At 42.0% G+C, this 22347-nt stretch overlaps 1 protein-coding gene and 1 long non-coding RNA gene across 3 annotated transcripts; one reads left to right on the top strand and one right to left on the bottom strand.

Annotated features, from left to right (window-relative positions):
- Positions 1–4681: 4681 nt before the first annotated feature.
- On the bottom strand, positions 4682–10193 carry LOC141918578 (uncharacterized). 2 transcript variants are annotated; one of them, XR_012621724.1, is made up of 3 exons: positions 9446–10193; positions 8229–8345; positions 4682–5713 (listed from the first exon to the last, which is right to left on the bottom strand). It is a non-coding gene; the product is annotated as an uncharacterized LOC141918578 (long non-coding RNA). The 2 variants fall into 2 exon arrangements; XR_012621723.1 differs by having other exon boundaries at positions 8229–8327.
- A 76-nt stretch (positions 10194–10269) lies between these two features.
- On the top strand, positions 10270–21545 carry PTGER4 (prostaglandin E receptor 4). The gene is made up of 2 exons (XM_074812941.1): positions 10270–11794; positions 19408–21545. The coding sequence occupies exons 1-2, from the start codon at positions 10964–10966 to the stop codon at positions 19999–20001; spliced, it is 1425 nt and encodes a 474-aa protein (XP_074669042.1). The 5' UTR covers positions 10270–10963; the 3' UTR covers positions 20002–21545.
- The last annotated feature ends 802 nt before the right edge of the window (positions 21546–22347 follow it).

Genomic DNA, 22347 nt, shown 5'->3' with positions numbered 1-22347 from the left:
CAGCAACTTGTGCTTTTCTTTGCGTAGTGCCCAGCAAGGTAGAGAAGAGATCAAGAAGCAAGGTGTCCCTGCCAGAGTGGGGAAATATGCTGATGACTTGGGTGGCAGCACAATTCTGGGTGGACACTAGGCAACAGAGCTTAAAAGTGAGCAGCCCAGTCTGAGAGCACTTACTGTAATTCAAGAAAAATTCACAAGGGAATGGAGTGGTGAAAACCTTTTGGGTATACAAACAATGAAGTTCAGAGAAAAAGAAGTGCACCTACAAAACAAGTCTTCTCCAGCTCTACTTCTCAATATGCTCCCGTTGTACTCCTTTCTTCCATCATTTCCAGTCTTATCGCCAAACCTCCCACAATTTGTACACCACATCAGCTGTCTTCTTGAAAGCTACCATCCTTCCACAGCCTTACAGATAATACCCCTTCTGTCATCACACTAATAAAATTAACATGATTAACCATTAATCATTAAAATAAAACATTCTATGTGTATCTCTCTCCCTGAACACATATAAAGTTATTTTAAGATTATTTGTAACACAGATTGTAATTTCCCCTAATTAGGGATACTGGGTTAGATTCTCAGTTGTGATATGAATCAGTACATTTCCAAGAAACTATGTGATTTACATCACATGAGTATCTCGCTTGTCTAATTAATATGCATCAGGACATTATGCAGGAATGCTTTCCACATGGCATACATGTCCATGAACTGAGTGATACATCACGCACATTCCTTCCAGATCTGAGATGTCAGAGAGGGTATCCCATAACACTGCTATACTTGCACCTGTTCAGGTAGGTGTGGCTGAAGCGTTACTGCAATAAGCATATTACAGATATACATGCGGGAAGAAATTACAAACGAGATGGCATAAACCTTTGAAATTTCCATAACCCATTAACATCCAACAAGAAACACTACTCCTTTGCACTGTTTTCCTTTTTCTTTCTTGTCACCACGTCTCAAGGTGTCTTCCATAACACAGAAATACTTGGTACAAAACTTAATACATCCAGAGCTATCATTTTTCTGAGAACTGCTCAGTCATTTCCAGGATTAGACAACATGTCATACACGTGAAAGTCAGTTTATCTAAGAAAGGATGGGAAGCACACAGACACTTCATTTACCGTACTAAAACAAACAGTCCTAAAGTGTAATCTTTCACATAACATGATGGCAGTTTCAATCTTCTTTCTTTCTTCCTCCTCAGATTAGATAAGGACTGCAGCCACTCCATTTCCTAAACCCATCCTCAAGTTCTTAAATAATTTTTCCAACTAAAACTAAATAAAAACCCACAACAGCAAAAAACCACCTGTGAAGCACTGTAGAGACACTGTAAAGCACTTGGGTTTTGTGCTACATAACTAGGAAAGAACCATGTGGAGTTCCTTGAAATGTTCAGACCTCAGCAACCAACAACCTTTCTAAAATTAATACTAGGCTCAGCAGCACCGCACAAGATATCACAAGCCTGTATGATCACAGGTAAATTACTCATACTCAGTGCCATTTGAGCTTTCATCACAATACCAAAACTGTTACAGATGCATACAGTAGCTGTAGCAACTGAATGTTTAGTCAAGAATACTTACATTATCTTAATGTCTCATCTGAAACATGCACATGTGTAAAATTCAGCTACAATTTAGCAAAATACATACTGAAATTATATAGAAAAGAGCAGTAACAATGCCAAGGTACATAAAGCAAGGTTTGTCTTGCGAAAAGTTACGATTCCTGTTGACATGTAGAAGTTCAGGCTGTTGCAATCAAAAGGCGTGTTTGCAAGTCTAACATTTATAATTACACAAACATTCCCCCACCCTTAATGTCAAATACACTGAATGCCTTTCCGACAGTGAGAGGCTTTCCAGCTGGTGAAGAAAACAGCATCAGGAATTCAATTTGTATATTATTTAAAACTATTATCTATCTACATTTCTAAAGAGAATGGAGTTCATTTTTGTTCCAGTCTGCTACTCTCCCATAGTCAGATGCTATAATAATGGATAGGGTATACAAATACCAGACATATGTATGAAGATTCATGTATTAACTTAGTAATATTTTTGAGCCATTTATACTTACCTGTAATAAATGGTGAACTGTTTATTATAGAATGCAGTGGTTCAAAGTTTACTTATGCCTATTTAAATATATTAATTGCTAACACATACATTCTCTGTCTGTGGCAAGTTTAAAGTCTCAGTTAACCAGAAAATAGCCCTTTGCAAGCTGCTTACCAGTGAAACAGTATAAAGTTCAAACTAAATACATTAAATGAACTATTAATAGGTCTGACTCCTCCAGACAAAAATATTTCCACTTTGGAAGGCAACAGAGTCAACTGAGATTGCAAGGGACAGGCAAGTAACAATTCTGGCACTAACACTTTGTGTGACTTCGGAAAAGCTGTCCTGGGTTCCTCCACCTTCGTCTGTCTGGTGTTTAGACAACAGCGATGTTGAATCAGTACTCAGGCCTGGAATCATCCCACATTAGTAAAATACCTAACCAAAGTGCCTGCCTTGAGAGATTAATTGTCTAGGCTTCTTGTGTCATCAGTGGAGAGCATGACATAAATCTTCTACTGATCCGTTAAAAAGCTTTTCTGTATTCCTTTTATCATGTAGAATATGGGTTTAAAAACAGAATCAAGATAATTGGCTATATCTGTATTGCTCCAAAATAAGGATTTCAGATTATTCATCCCTGATATAGTCTGGGGGTTTTTTTAATAAATAGAAAACAATAATGTATTATTTCTTAAAGCAAATTCAAAATAGAAGGGGGGTAAAAAGGGTATAACACAGAGGGATACAGCTAGATTTGACTTACAGGCCTCCCTGACTCAGATGTGTATTGAAAAAAAGAAAAAAACAAGTCACATACACCACAGGGAAAGATCCAAGTGATAGCAACACCAAGATCAAACTAGTCATGGAAGCATTTCCATGGACATGATTGACACTAACCATATTCACAGGTTTCTTAAAGGAGTAATGTCTTTTTTTTTTTTTTTCCAGAGCAAATGCTACAGATGTTCAAAATCAAAATATGCAGCATAGTACTGATTATATCAGACTTCTGACCAAGATAAATGAAATTATAATTAGTTGTTATTATTTACTATCCAGTTAGGTGGTTTATCAGTGGCTGTGTTCAAAATTTCACATGCCAGCTGCAAGATCCACAGAGGCCCAGATCAGCCTGAAGTACAGACTCATACTTAAGTTGTCCTCGTGGGGCTCTCAGAGCACACCCTGCATTTTCTTTCCACGATCAGTGGACCAAACCACTCTTTCTAGAAATCAAGTAAAAAGGCATGAGGAGCTGAAATGCTGCTTAGAAAAGAAACAAGTTCTGAGTAATAGGGCTTCATTGAACCATGGCAACAGAATAGCTGTGGATCCGCAAGTCCCTTTTGTTATCCTTTCAAAGGTTTGGTGGTCACTGCCCTCCCTTGTGCTCTCACATCAGAAGAGTTTCTGCTGCACTTGAGGACTGACAGCCACAGAAGCTTACTGGCAAGACGGTTCCCTGACAGCTGATTTAAAATAAAATATCAGAGGAGAATTCAGAAAGAGTATCCCCGTAGTGACCACACACTATCAATATAGCAGAGAGCAGATGCAGGCAGGTACTATCACAACAATCAACATGTATTCTCCTTAACATCAGCTGCTGTAGCAGTGGGTAGGTACAGTGGCAGGAAGAAGTGTGATAGATACCACCACTAGCAGAACCACTCCCAACTTTGTACCAGGCTTTACATGGTGTGTGTCTCACTACCACAGCTAAAACACCCTTGCCCTAGAGTAAAGCGCTAAAACCAGGCACAATTGCATCAGTCCAGACCTCAAAGGGTTTTTAAGCAACTATAAACAAGCTGAATACTCTTCAACTAGAGTGATTCTATGCATTCGGCATAAAAAATGTTTCGTGCTGTATCTACTTTACTAGCTGACAAATGAAAGTCAAGTAGTTCTTAAGCATCAGGCTGATAATGCAACAGTCCTCAGCATAAGCAAACTGCAGTAATTCTTGAATGCCAAATGAAGCGCTTCGTAGCGGGACAGAAATGGGACTACTGTTGAATTTGGCTGCCTTTCCCAGTTACAGCCTAAGAACATACTGTAGCCTAACAGTATGTTTCAGCATTTGTTAATCTGATGAGGTCAGTCTGTTGAAGTTAATTTTTATTGTCCTATCTCAAATAAAAGGAAATGGGAATCATTGTTACCTTTCCTGATCATTCCTTCGACACACCTAGCTTCCAAGAGGATAAACTACCCTCTGCTGGAATAACAGAGAATTTACAGGCAAGAAAACATTTCCTTAAAAACCTTGCAGACCTTCTTAAAAGCATTCAGCTACAAATATAGCTTATCATTTGCTGCAGGCTCACTAAAGCTGGGGTTTATTCCAACGACTTCGCAGCCAGTGCCCTCTTAGTGAAAAATAAATGACTCACCTAATACATGAATCATTCCCACAAAATTAGCCTTTTTTCAATGAGCTTAAGTAGATTTTTCTAAGAACCAAGTTGCTGATTTACAGATAGTATGCAGTAGCTTGTCAGTTTGTATTATTTTTCTTGGTATCTTTCAGAATTCAAAGCTGAATTCTGAATTCACCCCATTCAAGACTTGATTACATACAGTAGTTACATAGTACACAAAAACTTTCTGAATAATTGCAATAGCAAGCATTTATAAAAAGGAAAAATCTTTCCCAAAGAGTCCAGCCTCAGCATTTATTAGGAGAATTCTTCACCAGGTAATGAAAGAGCCATTGCATTGCACTACTACTTGTTAATCCATCCTGACAGCTGGAAATGCTTTCAAGCCCAGTCCCATAGTGGGCAGGATGGTACAAGAAGCAACTTCTATTAACCTTTCAGCTGATCGTAACTTACATCTAGCCTCAAATCACATGCCCAAGCCAGCCTTCATGCTGCAACAGTAGCATACAGCCTCAGCATATACTATAAAGGATTCTGCCCTCTTTCCAAAGATGGTCCAGGTACCTTCACAGAAGAAAACAAATTTCACCTCAAAATTACTGACAAACTTCTCGGAGTGCTTCACCAGGATAGAAACAGAGAACTTAATTTGTACAGAGGTAGTATATTTTCCAGAGAAACTTTATTTTACAAGGAGATGCTGAAAAAAAAACAAAGCCAAGTATGACAACAAAGAAAGGAATGCTACAAAACCTTGTCATGAGTTAAACCACTTCCATGACTGTTAATCTGGCTGCAAAAATCACAGGTCCACTGATTTCATCACAGGTGCCTTTGGTACACAGCTTTTAACACTTGATAAGAGTTTCAGCTTTCAAACACCAATGCACAGCTTCAGGTCCTTGTTCAAAGCTACAGAATATGGCTGTTTGACACACTCCCAGGTCCTGTTATCACACCTCAAGAAAAAAAAAGAAACAGAAGAAAGGCTGCCACTTTCTTCAAATTTCTGGCACGCAGATACCATCACAGAATTACAGTCAGGATCCTTGGAAAGAGTCTTCAGTCTTCAGATCTCTTATGGAAAATCTGCAGAACAACGCGGCTCGAATAGGACCTGCCAGATAACTACTTCCTGTGCAATGTTGGGTTGTTTCTTCTTCCACTACAGCCATTGATTGCCATACCCTGTCACAACAAAATGAACCACCACACGCAGCCAACTGCAGAAAGCTAAAACAATACAAAAATTTCCAGTTACCAATATTTAATTCATAACATTTTTTTCTGCATAGGGTATGACTTAGGTGTCTACTTGTAATTCACCTGGTAAAACCTGAAATAGCCAAAATTATTTTAAGGGCTGTACAATAAGAAAATATGTTGACAGCTAATTATTAGTGCACTTCTATGAACTTCCCTTTTATGCTGTTGGCCTCTGAAAGGAAAGTAAGAACTGCCAAACTTAAAAAAAAAAAAAAAAAAACCACCAAACCAGAAAAAACAGTATAAACAACAGTTGAGGAAGAAGCTATTTTAATCTATACCGGTCCAAAGAAATGGATTGAAAAAAGTGTTTTAACTGTTAATGCAGACTTCATATGTGTTAAAACAGAACTAAAGTACCACTGCTGTGACAAATGTTATTACAGAGGAAAAAGTAATTCAGCGTACTATAAAGATTAACAGCATCATTTAAACAGGAAAAAAACCCCAAACTTCAGTAGCGTGATTGACTAATACAGAACACATGACTGTGGAGTAAATTATAGAGCTGTGTTTTTTGGCATGATAGAGTCCTGCTGGAGTGCAGAGGTGCCTCATGCGCCAGCGCACCATCAGATCCCTTGGCAGTGGCAGTTTGCAGCTCTCCTAGAGAGTCATGCAGCAAGAAGAGCCAGGGGGGACTGGGGACAGACTGCTCTCTCTCCCCAGAGAATTTCCCCACCCCTGGAAATCCCCCATTCATCAAGATGTTTTATCAGGTATAACCGAAATGTGCCAGAAGTGCTAGTAATATTGCTAGTTATACTAGTAATAACCAAACCTCCTAAAATAAATTTAATACTGTTACTATCTGTGATGATTTTATATGAAAATATGTGGGCAGGAAAATATTATATGCTTTAAAATATAAATTTTTTTATCTACTTACAATGTTATTTTTACTCAAATTACATTACAGAATTCCCCTCTTCCTTTTAAACATTTTTTCAACTTACTCCTTGTATATTTTTTCTTTTCTAATGATTTATTAAAGACTATTATGTAACATTTTGTTCAGTCTACTTCCATTGTCTATTAATAATGATTTTATTTTGGCATACAGAGAGTTTAGTCTAATAGTTGTTTTTTTCCTGAAAAACCTTATGTGCCACATGCTTATGTGTCAAAGCATGACAGCTGAAGAAAAATTACGTAAAAAAGCAACAGGAAAGTTTTCCCATAGCCATATTTCCCACCAAAGGAGAAAGGTTGACAACTGTTGAGTAAGTCCAGAATGTTACTGAACTTCAGATAGTTAATGGGAGTTTAACATGCAAAACATTTTTCAGACCTGCAGCATATTAAGTGCAGTCCAAAGTTTCCAAAATTGGCTTTATATCCACTCTTACTGCCTGCTGAACACATAGCTCCTCTGGAAGCGGATCTCACAGAAGCACATCCAGAAAATACCCATCAACTCACATGCCTACATGGGTATTTTGGTATTAAAATCACAGTTACATACAGCAGGACATCTTTGTATAGTTTATTTGTCTATATTTCAGATGCCCCTGAGCAACACAGGTAAGGGTTTGGAACGATCAGCTGGCTAAAGTTGCTTTATAAGGGGTATCACGTGGCAGCTGAGACATGCTGAATAAATATGAGCCTCTTACCACACCACAGAAGAAGAAAAAAAAGGTCAAATATTTTAATTTAAATCTTTCACCAAGCTAGAAATATGACCACAGTTATACAGCTCAACTAATCAAGCTATAGTAGTTGACTGGTGTTTCAGAATTAACCTTCTAAAAACTGTAACAATGTTAACATCAGAAGTTTACTCTGAGGCAAGTAAAAGTTTATCCTAATCATTTTCAGAGTCCATGTTTTCTAATAAACTATTTTTTAAATGAACTGGGGGTTTTTCTGTACATGACTATCACTCAAAATATTTCATTTTTTCTTTGTGATATTTTCACTTCTCACCTAAGTGGCTTCCACACAAACAGAAGTTATTTGGTGGTTATGCAAAGCCACAACGTGTGACACTGCTGCTATGACAGCATGACTATTCATGTTGCAAGTGGTATTTCTTTAGCTTTTTAGTTCCACTTTAAGTCTCTTCTTTGCTCTGAAGACTAAGGCTCTTGTGTGATTATGCTTTTCATCTTGACTAGGAATTCTGGATATCAGAAACATTAGTTCAAAGGGAAACTCCCAGAAGTTACCGAATAATTTTTATAATAACTCTAAAAGTTTTACACAATGGGTAGATACAGTAAATTAACATGCAACTTGTCCCACAATTCAATGACTGATTTCTCTTATATTCTCTAATTAAAGAACTAACACTATTTCACAAAACTGATCTTATTGATCACTGATCCTTGCACTCAAAACTATACTTTTGTTGTTTTTTCATTGATTTTCCTAGCTTTCCTGCATTTTTAATTAGTTCTTTAGGTTTATCTGTTATAAGACAGACCTTATAGAATAAAAAATAGCATTCACTCCTTCACACACACACACGTATACATACCCACAGAATCACAGAAGGACCTGAGCACCCTCTCCTATAGATTGAGGCTTCTGAAGACACAGCCTGTTATGAGAGTCAAAATATCTCATAAGACTGGATCTGCAGATAAGAAAAAAGCTGAAAAAAAGGCAGCAACACAGAAACACAATCATTTCCTCCACCTTTAGTCTTTAAAACCTTTGCACCACTTCAGGAAAGCTAGGTAATTCTTTTCCCATACTAGTAATGACTGCTGCACCTGTGTTAACTTAATCCCACATTATGGCCTCTAATACCAGAGCACCAAAGTCTCAGTGTCAGAAAGAGGGACTATTGAGAAAGTATGTGCAATTATACAGCCTGAATTCAGAGCTTGCTCTGTACCTGGGTCAGCTTTCCTGGAGCAGCCAGAAAACTGTTTAAAAGGTAAGAAAAAAAAAACCCACCTTTGTGCTATGCTTTCTTTTGAAAATATTTTGAAGAGCTTATGATTTGCTTCTGATAATTAGGGAAACCTAACTGAGCAACCTCTACTCCCACATATAGCTTTGTGCTTGTGATGGAATGATTTTTCAATTATGTAAAAGGTAAAGAGCTGTCAATACTAGCAAAAAACTTTTTAAAAGTTATTTTCTCTGAGCAGACCAGACCACCACCACTACTACTATTATTTCTTTACCTCTGTAGGTGTTATTTCAAAACCATTTTTTCTAAAACTGGGTTTTCATTTTCAAAGCAGTTAGATAACACTAAAAAGCTGATCAAATAAAAAAAATCACTTTTTTCTTTATGTCTGCTCATACAGGATTGAAAACTGAAACTCTTTTTTCTCTTTCCCACAGTACACACTTGTTCTCTCTCATATATTTTGTTCTGTCAGTACTTTTGCTGTCAGTATGTCATGATAGCATTGTGACTGAATACTAGTAAGTCCACAGGCATCACTTTTACAGGCTTAAAAAAAAAGGGGAGGGGGGGAATAGTAAGACTGAAAAAATATCATATTTTGATAATATATTTAATCTTGGTGTCAAAGAGGCACTTGTAAGGATATAGATGTGATGTTTCAGGGCACAGGTTTTGTGTCTTTTGTGGCAACTGATGTCACCTAATGTACAAGAAAGGGCATTAGACCAGCTGGATCCAGGTGTCTGATCCACTACGACAATGTAAAACTTCATCCCTGACCTAGCACGGGTCACTGGTACTTTCCGCTCCAGAAACACCCACGCGCGTACCTGTTGCAGTGGTAGGTTTTTGTGGACATTGCAGGACTAGGGACGCCACCACCACTCGGGCGAAATCTGCCACATGGGCGTTGCGTGCAAGCGACTGCTGTCCTCCATCAGCCCAGCTAAGGCTGAACTACAGCGGTGCAGCTCCGCCGGCAAGTGCAACCCTATTTCCAATTCATGTGTGATCCGCTCACGGTCAAGACAAAACAAGTTCTTCAAACAAACATATAAACACTTCCCTCGAACGTACACACACCCTTCCTGTGTTTAGTCACCTCGCTAAGAGGCCAGGTACAGGCAGTACATCAGGAGATGTTCTCTTCGGCAGCGGGACACCCCAGTCGTGCTCGCCTGATGCGAAAGCGCCCGCTGCCAGCCGTCGTGCTCTGGGCTATCACCTCGCTGCACCTGCTTATCTTCGTGGCAAAGGGCCCACCCGCTGCCTGACCCCGTGAATCAGCAGTCGGTGAAACGGCTCCGGGACGCCCGCCCCTTCCTCCCCCGGGGCGCGTCCGGCGGGGCCCGGTCCCCTTCTAGGGCTCCGCGCTGGAATATGGCGGACCCGACCTGCATCAAGCCAGCTCCTCGGCCAGCACGGCTCCCTCAGGGCGCCCGCCCAGCAGCACTGCCCTTTAGGGGAAGGTGCGAGGAGCCCTCGCTCCCATCCATTACAACCGAGGGACGCGCCGAGCGGGCGCACGGGGCCCTTCGGCCGCGGGCGAGGAGACGCAGGTGCCACCGGGCCGGCCGGCGCCCGCCGTCCGCTCACACACGGGCCCGCCGGCGCCCCGCCTCGCCCCGCGGGCAGCCCCGGGCGGAGGTGCCCGCGCCCGGCCCCGCGCAACCTGCCCTCCGCGGGGCGGCCAATGGGGCGAGAGGGCGGGGAGGAGCGGCGGGAGCTGCCCCCGCCGCCTCCGCCCTCCGCGGCGAAACTCGGCGGGAGCGCCGCGGGGAGTGAGACGGCGCCCGCGCCCCGCACCGCTCCGCTCCGCTCCACACCGCTCCGCACCGCACCTCACCGCCCCGCACCGCCGCGCCGGCCGGCGGGAGGGGATGAGCGGCGGCCTCCGCGCTCCGGCACCTTCCCGCGCCGCCCCCGGGGCCACCTGGAGCCGCCGCCGCCCGCCCAGGGCCGCCCCAGCGCCGCGCTGAGCCCTCCTCGGCGTCGGTGCGAGAGGCGGTGAGGCGGCTCGGCTCGGCTCGGCTCGGCTCCGCGCTCGGGCCGCCCCGATCCCCCTCCGGGCTGGGCGGCGGAGCGCTGCCGTCTGCGCGGGGAGAGCAGCGGCGGGAGTCGGTCGCTGCCGGACGGCACCGCGCTTTGGCTCCTTTTTTAAAAAGGACTTTTTTTTTTTTCTTTTTTTAACAAAACACGCCACACTTTTTCTTTTTTTTTTTTTTTAACTTCTCCCTCATTTGAATTTTTATTTTCACGCTAGAGTACCCCCTCCCCTCCCTTACTCTGCCTTTCCTTCTTGGACCGCTTTAGCCTTCACTCGACTCCCCAGCGGCAGCGTGGGCATCATGTCCTTCGACCCCACCATCATGCCACCTGCGAACAGCTCTGCCAACGGGACTGCCAGTGGGGCCGAGGGCGGCAAGCCCCCCACCATCCCCACCGTCATGTTCATCTTCGGCGTAGTGGGCAACCTCATAGCCATCGTGGTGCTCTGCAAGTCCAGGAAGGAGCAGAAGGAGACCACTTTCTACACACTGGTCTGCGGGCTGGCAGTCACCGATCTCTTGGGGACCTGCCTGGTGAGTCCAGTCACTATTGCCACTTACCTGCAGAACCGCTGGCCAGGAGGACCGGCACTGTGTGAGTACAGCTCCTTCATCCTCCTCTTCTTTGGACTCTCTGGCCTCAGCATTATCTGTGCCATGTCAATAGAAAGGTACCTGGCCATCAACCATGCCTATTTCTACAACCATTATGTAGACAAGAAGCTGGCAGGGCTCACGCTCTTTGCCATCTACGCTTCCAACGTGCTGTTCTGCGCCCTTCCCAGCATGGGACTTGGAAAATCCACCTTGCAGTACCCTTACACTTGGTGTTTCATAGACTGGCGAGCAAAGGAGGCCACCCATGCGGCATATTCCTACATGTACGCTGGCTTCAGCTCCTTCCTGATCATGGTCACCGTGATCTGCAACATCCTGGTGTGTGTGGCCCTCATTCGCATGCACCGCCAGTTCATGCGACGCACGTCCTTGGGGACAGACACCACCTCCAGCCGTTTATCTGACTTTCGCAGACGCCGGAGCTTCCGTCGGATGGCTGGAGCAGAGATCCAGATGGTTATTCTGCTCATTGCCACTTCCCTGGTGGTGGTCATCTGCTCCATTCCTCTGGTGGTGAGTAACTTTGTGCAACGCTTCTTCTTTTCCATCACCCGCACCGCTGAGTCTTTTCTCCTCCTAGTCCGTGCTTGTAGGACAGACTCTATTTAGCTGGTGCTGCAAACTGTTATAATAACTTAAAGGCTGTTAGCATACGTGCATGGTGAAAGGCAGTTGTGTTGATTTATATTTTAAAGAAAAGAAACATGCTTATCCCAAGTCCTGGGCTCCTTTGATTGGTTAAATACAGCGCCAAAAGTTCTCAATAATTTTTCCACTGTTCAGCTGGAATCCACACAAATCTTACTGAGAGCTAAAGGCACTTTAAAGTTCACTTCTAAAATTAATTTGTGATGAGTGAGGTTTGGGTCTGGCCTGCATTTCTGGATGTTTATTGTGTTTTAAAAATGTGTACTCTGTTGCTGAAGGGCACAGCGGTCCTTGATCTGCAGAAGGAGGACAGAGCTCTGTTCCCTTGGCACCAGCAACAGGCAGAGTGCTTCACACCCGAAACCTGAGCGAGCTTCCCCTCCTGAGTGATTCACCCATCTCTGGGGTAGATCCCAGGCAGACATCCCTCCAGCAGCACTTTGCTGTGGAAGGAGTAAACTCAGTGGAACCACCCATAGGTGTAGTGCTCAAATGAGAGCTGGAGGAATCTGGCCCACATAAACCTGGAGATCATACGAAAGTGTCAAACAACATTACTACTAACCATTTGCTAATTTTCTGAAATGGCTGATACAATTAGTGTTATTAAACTGAACATGCAGGATCCATGTATTTCTATTCCTTCACCTTATCTCCAAGGAATACAAAAAAAAAAAAGACTTAGTTCTTTCTTGCCACCCACCATAATAAAGCTTGGCAAACTTCTTTCTTCTCTTCTGGCTCAGAGACATTAAACAAATAGCTGGCTTGCCTTATTCGCCACCTTCCAAAATGCAGTGTAGGGAGCCAAGCAGTGGTTGTCAGAAATTGGTTTTAGAGGACTGTTTTAAGGGGGGTTATTGTCATTAGGGTGATCCCTCCGTCATAGAGGGGCTACCATGTGTGTAAAATACAGCTAGCCAGCTGGAGAAGAGAAATAAATAGTGTATACCACGGTAAAGGACTTTAGAGAAGTACATGTGAACAGGACTCAAGAGGTCAGCGAGTCCGTCCCCCTGCTTCAGAGGAGCTGTAATCGCAAGGGTCAGGCCAGTTTTACCACATTACTAACATAAACAGGAGCCAGTGAAGTGTGGCTGTGCTGGAGCACCAGCACCCCGGCTGTCACCATAGGACGGGAGATGGCCTTCGAGGTGGTCACTTTGCATTGCACGGTGGCATGACCAAGCACGGTGCTGTGTGTTCATTGCTTGACATCTGAAGGAAGTCAAGAGGTGCTCTCTGAGCTGCACGCAAGATGTTTCCGGGTGGTACACATCTGTTAGATGGGGGAACCACACACAACCTGCCGTGCAGTCCGGCTCCAGAAACTGCAGGGGTAAGCCAGCTTGCTGCACTGGGAGGCATCAGGTCATGGAGTGGCCAAAACCCTGACAGCACCATGGGTTGACAGTGCTTAATTTGATTAATCTTGCTACTTCATAAAAGAACAATATTGCGTTTTCAAAAGAGATGCTGGTAAATGTAGAGAGTGGGTTCTGGGAATTAAACACAGTGTCGTAACATGATACAGGGCATCAGCTGATGGGCTTCAGCAGTTTCAGAAAAAAGCCAAACCTTATCCTGTGGAGGAGCAGCTAGAGGAAGGCTGCAAAGTCTGAACGTAAAATGCAAAATTAAATTGTTCATATCGGTTTGGAGCTAAGTAGCCTTTTACACAATACTAAAAAAAAAAAAAAAAAGGGGGGGGGGGGAAATCAAGAGGGAGGTGTTACCAGAAAGGGAACTGGATTGTTGGCAGTTAAAATTAATGAACCTGGGTGGGGCAAAAGGTTTACTATTTAAACGGTAGCCAGTGAAAAACTTGTATGTAACAAAAGGTACGTGAAGGTGCAGGTGATGAAGTTGTGTAGCTCTATCTGGCCTTGATCTCACTACTTAGAAAGACTGTTACCTTAGGAGTGTTCATGTAAGTTAGCTTTCCCCTGATAAAGCAGCACGTTTTCTGTATCTAATACGAGGTGAGAGACTGTCATTTCACTTAGATGGATGACTAAGAAAAAAAGGAAACTTTCTTCTAAAAAAAAATAACCACACATATACACATCATCACAGTGTCCAGTGTGGTTAAATTTCTTCCTTGCTAAGTAGCTTTTGTAAGTCATTTGCCTCCCCCTGCGGGAATAAGCTATAGCCATATATGCTTCTTTGTGCCATGATGTACTGCAGCGTACGCTGCTGTATTAAGCCCTCTGATTGCCTATAGACAGAGAGTAAGATTTCAGAAACTCAGAGAAGTGACACTTTATGCTATAAATCCCTAGAAAGAGCCACTAGCAGAGACAGGTAAATCACTAATATAGATGTACATTTTCATGACGCGGAGGAGTTTTAGGGAGCCCTTACCAAGCAAGAGGCTCATCTGTAAGAGGACAGCCTGACAGTCATCAGGAACATGCAAGTGGTAAGGTGGTGGCGGCGGCATGATTCAGATACACAAAGCAGGCTCAGAGGGTGCTTTGTGACTGAACTTTTCTGATGAGCTGACTTCCTACTGATGATTTCAGCTGAATAAACCAGCACTTAAGTCAAAGGAAAGCAAATTCTGAAAGAGACATAAACCTCTAATATTTTAGGACGAACACTTTCACAACATAATAAAATAGCAGAGGCAGTCCAGCAGGCTACATTTATTAGGGTGTGACAAAAAATTTTCAAGTCTTAAAATACTAAATAGCCCTGAAGTAATAAGGAAAGGCTTGTCTTGATTTAAAAAGTGGTTAAAGAACAGCAAGCTGAGTCACAGAGAACAGCAGTTTTTAATAATGAGATGCTCCAGCACTCAGTTTACAAGTAGGGTTGTTTAGTGTCTTAATAATTTATTCATAAAATCAGCAAAATTTTACAGTGACAACAAGTGCTATAACAAAATTGTGGTGGATTGTGCAAAACGCTGGATGAACTTGACAGAACTGAAGGCTGTTAAAATTTATCAAGGAGAGAAAAGTTGAAGGAAAAAACATTAGTGAAAGGAAACTTTTGATACAATCTCATGTACTCTCAATGTGCAGAAAGTGATGTGAAAGCCATGAAGAAGAATCTGACAATAGTTTAAAAATGAATTAAAATACAGAAATTGTGTGTTGACTCTTGTCTGCACTCCACACTGGTTATCTCATCTTAAAATATTGTGAGGTTTTGGAAAGTACAATTGGATAGAGTTAAAAGTAGGGAATAATTTATATTAGGAGGAGTTTTGTCAAGAACAGAGTAGAAATTATTATCCAACCTTTAAAAAAAAAAAAAAAAACCAAGCTGTTTCAAGAGTAAATAGACATACACTACTCAAAATCTGTAATTCACTCCAGCAGTCTGTCAGATACTCTTTTAAGATTTTTAAGTGCATGATCTTTTTCTAATCCTAACCACTGAACATTGTTGTTAAATTACAGTGAGGTGCAAAATAAAATACAATGTTTCAGAGTGTACATCTGGTTGATTGCATGGAATAATCAGGAGTTTTTAACTTAATGTTTAATTGATCTAGAAGTTGGATTTTCTTTTGGCTTGGTTGGTTTCAGCTTTTCTGTTTAAATATTAAGGACTGTCTTGCAGCCAGCAGCAAGGTGGCAGACATGATTTTTGAGCAATGGTGTAGACACCAAGCAGACAGCAAGACCTTTAAGGGGAAAGGTTATTGGCTTGTAGAGCTGAAAAACTTGTTCCTGCTTATTACTGTATGGTTTTTAAATTTATCCTATCAGTATGTGGGGAGATTTTGAGGGCAGGTAGAAGCTATGAAGACAATTACCAGTGTGACTGTAACTATGCAAGTCACATTATAGTTCTTCATAGGATTATAAATCATGATTTGCATCTGTAGTTAGCAAAAAGGAAGAGCAGCAAACGGCACATGGAACTCTGATCCTACAAGTACCTATCACTCCAGCATAAACTTAACATACCTCGGAGCTATGTACTTCTTAACACAATGGCAAACAAACTCCTAGTACTTTTAAGGTACCTTGCCTGAATTCTACAGCTACAAAGCTAACATACAAAATTCATTCTTTTGAGATATGACTTTTTCTAGTTTGTTTCTTTTTTTAATTAGGATTTCAAATTGTACAAATTCAAGCATCAGATTTGCTAACTTAGTAGAGGATTCCACTTACTCGGCACTTAGATGATGCAAGGCAACGTCCTTTATCATGCTACTTCCTGCAGCAGAAGACTTGTGGCCAAAACAGGATACATCTCTTGCTGGTTTTGTAGGTGATACATTAGTAACTGCTGTCTCACCAGTATGTAAAGAAATTATAAAACTGACATTCCAATGCTGATTAATTTTTACCTTATTGTGATTAAGATGTAATCCCGGCAATAGGTCTGAATTGATAAATGCATTTGACATTCTGGGGGGCTTCTAATAAAAGACGTGGGACGTTTCTGGGGAAGTAGAAACAGTTTTGTACAGTCCCAAGTTTTAACTAAATAGGTCCACGTTATGGATCTTTCACCTACGCATGCCGCGTATCTGTCAAAAGGAAATGAAGCATACAGAGATAACATAAAGCAAGCTGCACTGTGCAGTTAGTGATTGTCGTCTTCAGCCACAGATTCAGCACTTAAAGACATTTTTGTCTTTCCTTCTGTAAAGTCTACCAGGTAGACAGAGAAAGGTGAAATAGGTACCTCAGTTTCATGCGCGGCTTATCGAAAGTACAATCCCACCATGAAATCACTGATGTGTAACTATAGTTTCAAGTTTAAAAAAAAAAAGTCAGGTCTCCAAAGTTGGATTGTGTACTTCTTCAGCTGACTTTGAAGTGTATCTTCTGTGATCTGGATGAATTTATCAGCAAATACCCCTCCCTGTCACACCTCTAATATTCCTAGTAATGACTGCATTTAGTTGTAGGAGCTGCTAGAAGTCCTCTACTCCCACACCATTGTCCTTTGGACTCCTGGCTCTCCAGGCAGGCACCTGTCCAATGATCAACTGCTCAAACATACAGGCCAGCATTTACGCACTTTCGGGGTGTATTCCCCTGCATACGGAAGTCTCAGTACAGAAAAAGAAAAGGCGCATTTGGAAAGAAACGTTGTGGCATAGGTTAAATCCCCTGGGGAAGTGTGACCTTTGTATCTTTATACATTTGACCTCCTATCATTTTGGAGGGGAAAAAAATCTCACAGAAATGGTCAAGTAGGTACATCAAGAAGCTGCAGAGCCAACCAGTGGTTGCCCGTTTCCATTCGCCATCCTCCCGCGGGACGCGGCAGCGGCAGCCCGTCGGCGCAGGGCGGGTGGCGGGGCCGCGGGACACCCGCGGGACACGCGCGCCACCTCGCGGCGCGCTCGGGAGCGGTGTCGTCCGGTGGGGTCAGGGACTGGCTTCCCTGCGCGCCCCCCCCACCCCCCCCGCAAATGGCAAGAAAGTTTAATTAAGGGCATTTTTAAGGAATCATCAAAGAATACCAGCCAAACTGTAGGGATTTAAAAATCTTGGCCTCTGGAGGGGCTGGTCTTCTCTCAGCCAGTGATACGTGGAATCATGCAGTAGCGGGTAGGAGGCGAATATAAAATAAATGATGAAAAAATTTTAAGAGAGTAAGGCTTAAAAGAAAAACCGATAAAAATAAGTTCAATATGCGTAGGAATATTCTTTGAAGTACTTGAATTGCATATTTGGCTTAACAGAAAAATAAGGCCAATAAATTAGTTGTCAGAAAGACATCTGCAGTGTTAGAAATCATGAGGAAAATAACTGGGAATAAAAGTCAAATCATTATATTGCTGTATAAATTCAAGATTTTCCCATATTTTTAAGTCTCTGGGCAGGTTTTGTTGCCCATAAACCTAGAGAAAAGTACTCAGAAAGAAACTACAGGCAATCATGGATTTGACAGTCAGTTTGAAAGAGACTATAGGCATAGGACTAATGAAGAGCGACTCCACATTATTTTAAACATACCTCATTGACAGCTTTGGAGCACACTCAGTCTCTGGCTTCTGACAAGCCAAATGTCACCACATTGCCCCGCTGCAGGAATATTTCTCCAAACAGAATTGTGAAATTTTTCACCAGACTTGGAGAGCTTCACATGCAGAGTTTATAATAAAAATTACTTAAAGTCTGTTCTAGTTTGGCTCATCCATTTAAACGCTTGTCTGCCTCCTTGTCTGTAACTTCCTAGCTAGGCAAGACTTGATTCATTTCAGGAGTCAAGGATGAGACTTTAAAAACCTCATAATTTTGTTACTAGATTTTTACTGTAGCAGATAAGAAGATAACCAAGGGATTTATTTTTGACTTACCTTAAGCAATCTGAAGAAAACAGCATCTTCCATTATCAGTTCTTTTCAGTGGCATTCCTAGGCCTTACTATAATTGGACACTGTGTAGGTCTTGCTAAAATGGAGAACAGCTATTTGAGACTGATCAACATAACAAACACATGATGCCATCCTGGCTAGTGACACTGAAAAGATACCAACTGATATCAAAGAGCTGGACTGTGCCTTTCAGTAGCGTTTACAAAAGTGGCATCTAAACCAGGAGACGGACAAAGTTACTGTTTTTTTCTTGGATCCAAAGGAATAAGCTGAAGAAGACATTTCTGTATAGAAGACAGAATCTTTTAGTCTTAAATTTTGTGCATGATAAACTAAAATTGATGATTAAATGGTCACTTCATGCAGCAGCTTTAACACCTTAAATTCTTGACCATCTGTATTTTTGTGCTTTTGTAAGTAGAACCAAAATTCTGGCTCATGTAGGAGAGCAGAGCACTCCAGTCCAGTGTTGCAATCATCTCATCATTCTGACCTATTAAAAATCCCCTAGCTGGAGGACCTTTCCTTTTTTATTTTTATTTTTTTACATTTCTTTTTTTCCAAACCATGCTGCAGCAAGCAAACAGTTGAGGGTATACAAATAATGCGAGTAAGGACAGGTGCCAGCAAAATGCATTTCTGCACTTGGGAATTGAAAGCTCTGGACATGTTTCCAGATTCTAGGGTACTTGGATTATAATCTGTGTTTCAATTTGTTTCTAAACAAACATTTATTAGACCTTTGCTAGAGGAACTGATTGTCCAGGTCTCCTTTGTCAGATACCTCTTTGCAGGTAGCATAAGACTTGAGGTATATCAAGGAAGCAGGATACATATCTGCATCTTTGCTCCAGAGTTCTACAAGGAAAAAGGAATTTTTAGAAACATCAGCCAGAAGTCAGAGGTTCAAGGATTAATTATGATGGAAAGAAGAGAGAAAGAGCCATTACTTTCCTACCTGTAACAAAGAAGACCAATTTACAGCAGATTCATCTCTCTTGATTTTTTTGCTATTTCCAAAAATAAACTCACGGCTGCCAATCTGAGATGCCTGGCTTTGCCAGCCTCCTCTCTTGTCGTAGCTTGCAGTAGAAAATATAGATCCCTGCTTTGAAATGTAAACTTTGATTTCCTGGTGTATAATTGTGTCTTTCTCTTCCCCCATCTCCTTGGGTAGGTCCGTGTCTTCGTGAACCAGCTGTACCAGCCAGAATCAGTGAGGGATGTGAGGCAAAACCCTGACCTGCAAGCCATCCGCATTGCCTCAGTGAACCCCATTTTGGACCCATGGGTCTATATCCTCCTCCGCAAGACTGTGCTCAGCAAAGCCATTGAGAAGATCAAATGCCTATTCTGTCGCATTGGAGGGGCTCGGAGGCAGCACTCGGGGGGCAATTTCAACTGCGTGGATGGCCGCAGGACCTCCTCTGCCATGTCAAGTCAGTCACCCTCCTTCATCTCCCGTGAGCTGAGGGAGATCAGCAGCACCTCACAAACGCTGCTCTACTCTCCAGAGTTAAGCGAAAGCAGCACTGGGGGTCGCGTGCTGCTTCCCGGCCCCAGCGCCAGCTTGGCTCAGTCTGACACTACGTCAGTAAGGACACTGCGTAGCTCGGAGACCTCAGACTCTTCACAGGGACAGGACTCCGAGAGTGTCCTCCTGGTGAGTGAAATCAGGTCTGGTGGCAGGGCCAGCTCTACATCCAAGGGCAGCCCTCTCCAGGTCACCTTCCCCACAGAGACATTGAATTTATCAGAAAAGTGTATATAGATAGCCATGAAAGGCATCAACCCTGGGGATACTTCCTGGTACATTGGAAAAACTGGTGCAATAGATAGGTGTTCTGCCTGTTCGAGGGGAGAGGGGTTCAGCTGTGCTCCAAAGGGCTATTTTTCTCTTGCCATGTGGATGGGTACATTTCTTTTAGACTACTGAGGACTGCATGGAACAGACACTGCACTTGGGGCCTGTCCTCAGAAATGGTACAAGGCAGGTCTAATGGGACTGGAAACATGAACTGCTTTGTCTTGTTCTGGGACACAGGAGAGCTGCTGGGCCTCTGGAAATAGAAAGACCCATCATTTTATTTTTCTTTCTTTCCCTTTTCAAATCTGGTAGAACTGTGTTTTCTCTCCCCGTGGTTGCTCAGCTATCAAGAGTTTAAGCTTCTGGTACTAGAGCTGAATGTGAGGCAGCTGCTAGAACTGGACACAGCTACTCTGGGAGCTGCCTGGGGCAGGATTTTAAAGTGTCTCACTAAAGCATGAAAATGTGAATTTTTACCAGTGTATATATATCAGGATTGAAAATATTTAAAAGTCTATTCTTCTCTATGAGAAGGTTTTTTATTAATACAAGGTATAAACGATTGCCAGCCTTCTCCTCCCCCAGTATTTCCTGCTGATAAGACATTCTTTATTTGTTGTCCATGCTAGATTCACAGCTGATGAGGTAATTCTCTAGCTGAGAATAGATAAGCACTTTCTGAGTGAAATGGGAATATGTGCGCTATTAAGAGAGAAAAACACATCCTTTCAGTTAAGAATATTCTTTTCAGTATATGTACATACTAAAAAGCCAGATTTTATTTATGTGCTGAGAATGTTTCTCTGTGTAACACATCCGCACCTCTCCAAGTACTTTGGCCCACAGCCTGCACACACTTAGGCACACACTTAACATCGCCCATCAGAGTAGTCCCTCTGCTGCCAGGGAGACTCCTTACATGTAAAGTTAAGGATGTATAGAAGTGCTTTCAGTATCAGGGCCTAAAACTTTCAACCCCTGGTTCATAGTCTTAATATTCACTTTAGTTAAAGCATCACTGATGTAATAAAGGTATTTTTTCATAACATTTATCATTTTACTTTAAATAGTGAATAGAATTTTATGACTGTGTAATCTGATACTCCACCAAATAAATGTACAAAACCATGGAAGCAGAATCTTCATTTAAAAGTATAGGTTATATAGAACCATATGCTGGTCTTGAACCCCTCGAAAATCATTTGTTTCTAGAGTTTTAATGGCAAACACATCACCAAAACCAGCTGTTAACCACTGACAAAAAGGAGGTTTGTGTTTTATGTTACAAGGGTTAGATCTTGTTTCAGAAACACTGTTTATCAAAATAATTCTGTACAGATATTTGGAGGATGTTTTGTCAAATATTAAGCATGTTATGCTGCTTAAAGTGTTTTCATGTGAATGCTTTATTGTAATGAAAATCTTGAGCCTTATGTTGATATGTTTGAACAATTGTACTGACCAAAGTAATTTTGGGGATCGCAATTAAATGGAAATGTTCTGCTTGATCTCAAATGTTTATATGAGTCTGCCACTCAGTGCCAACTCCTCACCTTAACAAGCCTCCCATCTTGGAACGCTTTGTGCTCAGCTACTGTCAAAACATACTTTGTCCTGTAAGTTTCCAAAACACCACAGCATGATCAACATCAGCAAGAGGCAGCCATCTTCAGAAAGGTCCCCAAAAGCACCAACATAAATCCATGAAAATTCTTTGTGCAAACAAACAAAAATCATTTTCCTTTAACAGGGGAGCAGTTGAGCTTACTTGCCTTGATACATGTAGAAAGTGAAGTTAAATCTCTACACAAATATTTGCAGCAGAAGCCACTTTTCCACCAGTTAAGCTGGAGAACAGTGTTACTCAAGTTCCTACTGCAACTACAGATAAAGATCTGCCTGAATTCTTTGCAATTAAACCATTTAACTATGGTTTGTTGATTACTAGTGACCAACAAATAGAATACACTCATCGTACTTCCCAAGGCAGGAAACAGTACCTGGCAGAGTGGAAGGTGGGACTGCCACCTGCAGATACACCGCCTGTACCAATACCGGACCACACCTTTGCAGCCAGCCCAAAGCAGCACACCAATGTTATTGGTACTGTATGCAATGACAGAATTAAATATCAACAGTGTATAATAAGTATTTAAATAACCAAGGGCATATTATTATTATTTTTAATTGGGTTTTTATTTTAGTATTTTATTAATATTATTATTACTACTCATCATTACTGATGAGAAATACATGTGGTCTGGAAGAGCTTTAAGCAAGAATAGACCATCTTCAGTAGCTGACCTTCTA

The sequence above is a fragment of the Strix aluco genome, chromosome Z (assembly GCF_031877795.1).
Source record: "Strix aluco isolate bStrAlu1 chromosome Z, bStrAlu1.hap1, whole genome shotgun sequence".
In the NCBI taxonomy this organism is placed as follows: domain Eukaryota; kingdom Metazoa; phylum Chordata; class Aves; order Strigiformes; family Strigidae; genus Strix; species Strix aluco.
The sequence above is the reverse complement of the archived record's forward strand: the minus strand, read 5'-3'. Positions and strand labels throughout refer to the sequence as shown.

Coding starts and splice junctions, on each gene's coding strand:
- PTGER4 (XM_074812941.1), top strand. CDS start 10,964: ATGTCCTTCGACCCCACCATCATGCCACCTGCGAACAGCTCTGCCAAC. Junction 11,795..19,407: donor TCTGCTCCATTCCTCTGGTG/GTGAGTAACTTT, acceptor CTCCTTGGGTAG/GTCCGTGTCTTCGTGAACCA.